Source organism: Centruroides sculpturatus, unplaced genomic scaffold (genome assembly GCF_000671375.1).
Source record: "Centruroides sculpturatus isolate CEXI.00-Female unplaced genomic scaffold, Cexi_2.0 scaffold223, whole genome shotgun sequence".
NCBI lineage: Eukaryota > Metazoa > Arthropoda > Arachnida > Scorpiones > Buthidae > Centruroides > Centruroides sculpturatus.
In genome coordinates this window covers 198,281-205,371 of record NW_019384416.1, presented here as the reverse complement: position 1 = coordinate 205,371, position 7,091 = coordinate 198,281, and the positions used below count along the sequence as shown (strand labels likewise).

General features: G+C 25.6%; 1 protein-coding gene across 1 annotated transcript in view; it reads left to right on the top strand.

Moving 5' to 3' along the window:
• LOC111619191 (integrator complex subunit 2-like) overlaps positions 1–7,091 on the top strand; it is a 27,778-nt gene that overhangs the window by 5,678 nt on the left and 15,009 nt on the right. Inside the window, exons 4-9 of the mRNA XM_023360878.1 lie at positions 46–106; positions 1,195–1,525; positions 1,850–2,075; positions 5,369–5,479; positions 6,282–6,389; positions 6,465–6,570. Coding sequence (XP_023216646.1) covers positions 46–106; positions 1,195–1,525; positions 1,850–2,075; positions 5,369–5,479; positions 6,282–6,389; positions 6,465–6,570 — 943 coding nt within the window. The remainder of the gene's footprint in view (positions 1–45; positions 107–1,194; positions 1,526–1,849; positions 2,076–5,368; positions 5,480–6,281; positions 6,390–6,464; positions 6,571–7,091) is intronic.

Below are 7,091 nucleotides of genomic sequence, written 5' to 3'. Positions count from 1 at the left end.
GCTAACATGTATTCAGAAAAACAATTTTCAACATTAAAATAAAAGATTGAATTTGTATATGTTGGTAATGAACAAGTGGAAAATAACCTTGTCTTTTTGGTGGGAGGTTTAAATATAATAAATAAGGTGGGAAGTTTTGGTAGGCCATATTTGCAAAATTGGATTTTAAAAACTTTTATACAGGACTTTAGGCTTATTTTTGATCCTAGAATTTACCCTTAGAATATTAGCACAGCTCAGTTACATCCTATAGAAATAATTAAAAATATATGAATTGACCAAATATAAAAAAAAAATTTCTTACAATAAATCTACACTTACTTTTTAGTATATTTTTAATAAAATTTTATTATCATTGATACTTCTTTTCATCAGATATCTTAATATGAAATGTTTAATTGTTTTATTTTTTTTATTTTCATTTATTTTTAAAAATCTCAGTCTTTGAAAATTGAATAATTTATTTTGAATTTTAACTTTTAAATTCATGAATTAAAATAAATTTATTTAATTTGAATTTTAAAAATGATTGATATGAAGATTTTTTTAAATATCAATTGTTAATATCAAAACAAATAAAATTTTAGTTGCATAATTCATAATAAATTTCATTATTTTCTTGAAATACAACACTATTTTTATTAGCATAATTTTTATTATGCTAACAAAAGCATTTTATAATTCATAATCATACAAAATTCACTTGGAATTTTTTATATAATTACAGTAAAATTGCTCAGGCTATATATTGTTTAACTAATTGCTTTCTAAATCTTAAACTTATCTAAATCAACATGATTTTATCCTACTTTCTTTTAAAGAAATAAAGAATAAATTATCTTTCAGATTTTTTGCTTTGTTGGAAGTCATAATCTTTTATATAAAAATATAAATTAATTTACATGTATTAATATTATCATCTGTTATCGGTTAGTTGAAAGTAGTAAATATAATTATAATTGAAAATATGATCGTAATTTTCAATTTGTTTATTTTTAATTATATTATAACAACGTAAATCTGTATAGCATTTACTTTTCTTAGTTTTTATCATTTTTATCATTGAATCTTTCTGAATATTAACTGCAAAAAAGATTTAAAATCTTTCATCCTGATTATATTAAATTATTTTTGTTGATTATTTGCATTGTTTTGATTGTTTATTCTGATGAAATTTTTTTATTTTGCTTTTAGCTTTCCAGAATGTACAAAATTGTCCATATAAATTGTTACAGCAATTAGAATATCTATTAACTTTGCCATTGTATCAACTTTGGCCATTTGCTCTACCTTTTGTGAATAATTTACAAAAATTACTTGAACCCAACGTACCTCGAGAAATTCTGGAAAAATCTAAGCGGCTTTGGTGGAAATTAAACAGAGTATTTCCTCGTCGTCTCTGGCTTATAACAGTTAATGCATTGCAACCTCCTCGATTTCCTTCTACGGTAGTTAAACCCTTAACCTTGGATAATATTGTTTTAGATCCATTGCATGTTTTAAGATGTGATGAAAGAATATTTAGGTAATTTAATCATTTTAAAATTTAATTTCTTTTGTATTGTAAATATATTTCATTTATGTATAGTGTGATCATAATTAAAGAATAGGTGTTTACAGTTCTATGTAGAAAGAACCATTGGGCAAATTTCAACCATTTTTGATATACATATTGTACTGATTTTTGGGGAATTTTCAAAACTGGATACTTACAACAGTATATTTACTAAGTTTGACTGAAATTTGCCAAATAGTTCTTTTTACAGTGAACTCTGAACACTTACTCTTTAATTATGATTACTTTGTAAATTTGATATTGATTATAATTTTATTTTAAAATAAATTTTAGATGTGCTCCCTTATTGGAAATTGTTCTTCATATGTTGCAAGCTTTTTTAGCTGCATCACGCACACATTTGGCTCATCACATGTTAGAGCATCCGTCAATAGACAAAGTGAATCAAGTTGATACCGATAAGAATCGAGAAGAACTTCGCTCAGCCCTTGTTGCATCCCAAGAAAGTGCTGCTGTGCAGATATTATTGGAATGCTGTAGGCCATCTCCTGAAGATAAAGTAAATTTTTAAATTTATTAAATATGATTAGACAAATCTGTTATTTCATCTTAAACTTTATGCTGCTTCATAGATTTCATAATCAAATTTATAAATTTGTTATTGCATAGAGTCTACCTGTCATGGTCTGTACAAGTATGAAGATAATCCATTCTCTTTTAGTAACTAAGTCCAATGAATACTAGGTATTCATTGAGTGATCTCTGAGGAATATTCAGTGCTGTTGGGAGCTGGCCATGAATAGGGAGGACTGTATATCTTTTCACCCAAATGTAGCACTTTAAGGACAATGCTTGATCACTTTAAGAGAACTCCTTAAAGAAAAGTATACACTAATAAACTATGCTCTTTATATAAGAAGTTGTTACAAATAGTATGTAGTTTATTATTGCATAGTTTTCTTAGTATTAAAAACAAAACTGTGTATGTACACACATGCATGTGCTCACATGTACAGTAGGATTCTTATTGTAATCATTTTGATACTTAGCCCATACTGTTAACTGAGTGATAACTTTATGTGGTGAATGTAAGTAGACCGCAGTGGAAATTCTACTTTTATTGAATCAGATAATTTAAAAACATATTAAAACAATTAAAAATGTTTAAAAATAAATTTAATAATTAACTCAAAAGTTTATTAATTATAATAATACTTAGGGTTGCCACATATTGAGATGCTCAATGTAGGACAAATTGACAACCAAAAAGAAAATTAAGTAAATTATTAATAAAATTATGATTTATTTCAGAAAAATTTAGGTGACAGTTACAATAATTTAACATAACACTATATAATTTAGGTAATAATTATTAATAATTGAATACAATGCTGTATATACAGATATATATTGTTTATTCATTATATCTGAACTTATATTTTTTTATCATTTTTTGCACATTTCAATAGTTCTACATCATTCTGTACCTTTTCAAGAAACTATATGCAAACTGCTTTTACAATAGATAGTTGTAAGCAATTCTGCTTTGATAAGTTATACAGAATCCAATGGTGATTACAGTGCTTCCCACCAGGGTCAAAAATGGAAGTTTGTAGTAAAATGAAAGTTTTCATTGTTGGAGTAAAATATTGTTGTCAACAAAGATTTTGATTGTATTCACAATATCCAGCATATATATGTGCATTCAGAAATTAATTGAATGTTCTTTGTGTTTTTTTTAAAATGATTTAATTTTTGAACATAAAAGTTTTTTATTTGTTTACAAATATAAAGTAGGACAATTAAGCTTTCATATAGGACATACGACATTTGTTGTGATTGTAAGACTGTACTGTCCTACCGAAAATAGGACATGTGACATCCCTAATAATACTTTACTTAAGTAGTTCATCCAGCATTGTTTGCTGGCTATTTTTGAGCAATGCTTTATTAATAAAATATTCATTTTCATAATATTTTCAAAATACAATATATCTGTACTGTACAACATCATAAAGCAGTTGCAGAGCTTCTCACATCTGAATATTTGTTGGAGGATCTAGACCAGTCATGAATGACCTGTAGGTCTTGCACAGGTTGCTTATGATTGTTCTATATGGCTCCCTGGGAATTTGGCAATGTAATTTCCTGTTTTCTACCTTGAGCCATATTGAACGCTAATTAATTTGATATTCATGATGAAGAATATTCAAACTAAAGTTGACCAATGAAAAGATGAAAATAAGCTATGTATTATTAGTTTTTATATTGTTAGCATGTATTATTTTAGTACCTAGAGTACTGGCAGTTATGGAGTATGTTGATATTCAGCAGGTTTTCATGTAACCTGCTGAAGCCTTCAAAGTTCACTTGTGGCCATCATCCAGAAAAGGTAGCTCATCACTAATCTAGACTATCTTCATGTTAATTTTCTTCAATTTTATCAGATAATTCTCAGTCTTCTTCAGTAAAAATTTGGCATATTTCTGATGATGCCATTAAAGCAGACAGTGGAATTTTCCTGGCAATAGCCAACCAGTTTTTAAACTTTTCTTTTGACATGTCTTCTGGTGTGTTATTTATGATCTCCTCTTCAATAGACAAAACTTCAATAGACTAAAATTTTAAAAACAATTCTCAATAGTTTTCTTGGATACTTGATCTCATGACTTTCTCAGACTCTTCTTCTCATCATGAATTGTGTTTGTCCACAATATTTTCTCATTTTCTTGTAGGTTGAATCAACCATAGATTGCAATAAAACTTTTTCCTCATATTTTTAACTAATTCTGCTGCTTTTATGACATATTAGTGGTCCATTAATATATTCATCTTTTTTCGCAGATATTAGTAAATTAAAACTTCAAGTTTAACTAACCTTTATTATTTTTTCAATTAAGTTTCTCTTGTGATTTTAATTCTTATTTTTTAATTTTCATATTCACTCTGTTTTTCAAAATCTTGCATAAAACTGGCTGTGAAATTTTTTACTCTGCATTGAATTAACTCATTTTTGCAACTTATCATAGTGTTCTAAAACTTCAAGTTTTATTTTTGAGGAAAAATCTTAGCTTAATGAAAGAAGCAAATAAGAGATGCAAAGATGTATTTTAATTAAACAGTAATGAAGATTGTAGTCTTTGACGATAGCAAATAATGAATGGCCTATAAATGAGGTAACAAATGCCAGAAGTCTAAACTACAGTACTGAGTACAAGATTATAATGAACATTTCAATCTATTAAGAGTGAATATATTACATGATTGGATGGTTTTAAATTGATTCAGACTGTTATGCTAATATTTTTATTGAGTATTATGGCTTATAATCATATTTGCTTTGTCAGTTGGCTGTTATTAATCATCTAAGCAAATTATAGTTACATTAATAATGTAATGGTAAATATAAAATTTCTGATTATGAAAAACATTTTTTGTAAAGTTATTTAAGTTATGTTGTTTCTGATGGTATCTGCAATTACAATAAGCTGTACCTACTATATATATATATAATCTTATTGTAAGCATTAAATTCATAAATTTTATTATGAAAATTATGAAGCAGCAAGAAATGTAGAATGGTAGTGATCTCAATGATTTATTAATCACTGTCTTCCACATAGCTATGTATAATAGCATACATATTAATAAATGTTATTGTAGAATGAGTAATTTTTCTAATTTAATTATAAGACTATGTGATAAAAATAGAAGAATATATAAGCTTATCCACCAAAATTGTTAAATTTTATTGCATATTTAAATAATTGAAAAATATTGAAATTGTTTAAGGATTTTTAGATGGATATTTGGAAACAAAATTTTTAATAAATTGTCTGTAATTTGTTTCAGGAAAAAAATGGCCTTTTAACAGAATTACGTGAAGTTCAAAGTTTAATTTGTTCTCATGTACATCAAGTGTTCATATCAGATCCTCATTTAGCTAAATTAGTACATTTTCAGGTAAACTACTATTTAATTATAATAAATTAATACATGTAAATCATAAAATCTTATAAATAATTTAAACAACATATATTAATATTTATTAAAATCTTACCAACATTTTTCATAATTTTTTTTTTTTAAATTACATTAATGTTTGTGATTACTTCAAGTATTTTCTGCATAAGTTGAATGTTCTCAAAAGTGTGGATATAATTAACAGATGCTGAAAGATATGAGTTTGTTAATATTTTAATTAGAATTCATGAAAATCATTCATCCTAAAGCAAAAGAATTTAATCTCTAGTTTTTCAAAAAATTCAAAAATAGAAATAACATGGATGAACATATTGCCATATCACAGAAGAAATTCAAATTGATATACAAAATTCCATACTTTTATATGATATGTTTGAAAATTATTTTTCTTTACTAAGGAATTTATTAAGTAAGTGGGTCTTCAAAGACCTGAGTCCCAGTGCTCTCCACTGTTTACTTTTAGCTAGATTTTCCACTATTAGGGATACGTAAATCTAATAAACTGAATACTAATAAAATTATACAGTGTGGATATATGCAAATACATAGCACAAAGTTTATATTTTGTTAATTTATATGATCTATAAATAATTTTTGCACTAGGGCCACGATACTTGTTCCATCACTGATTCTTGATGTATTTAAATTATTATTATAATTCAACTATAATTGAAAGTGTAGTTCATATTTTATAACTTAATATAAAGATATTAAAATTATATTATTTTTATTAATTTAACAATATAAAATTAAAATTTATGCAATGTAATATATATTTTAGGGTTATCCTAGTGAACTGCTTTCTGTGACAGTTTCATCTATTCCATCCATGCATATCTGTTTAGATTTTATACCTGAATTACTTAGTCAGCCTCATTTAGAAAAGCAGGTAAATTAGTTTTTTAAAATAAATAAATAATATAACAACTTAGAAAAATATTAACACAAAAATTTTTTATTGAAGGTCTTTGCAATAGAACTCGCATCATATTTATGTCTTGAATATGCTATTCCAAAATCTCTTAGCATAGCAAAATTATGTATAAATGTGGCACATACTCTGTTAGGAGGTAAGTTACTGTGTACATTTTATGTTTCTGTTCTTGATTATATAATTATGATATAATTACAATGGTAAAAATATGAAATTAAGTTAAATGCTTTTAGTAGTGCAGAAAATAAAAACATTCATGGATTCCAAAAATGTGGTTTATAGAATTAAAAAATTTCAAAATTTTCCATACTCTACATTAAAGATAGAGACAGCATATATTTTGACAATATATTCCTAAAAATATCGTTCAACTGTTGCACGTTTGACTGTAATACAGAGTTACTTATCATAAAGGCAGTTCCAATCATATACAAACATCTCTAAACTAGATAAATTTGAAGTAAAAATAATAAGTTTACATGGCCAACGATTATTTAATATTAATATAATAAATATAAATACAACTTTTTTACAAAGAAAAATGTTTTGTTTCAGTCATTTTTTCGTTTTGTTGATGGTGCGAACAACGAAAAAATGACTGAAACAAAGAATTTTTCTTTGTAAAAAAGTTATATTTATATTTATTATATTAATATA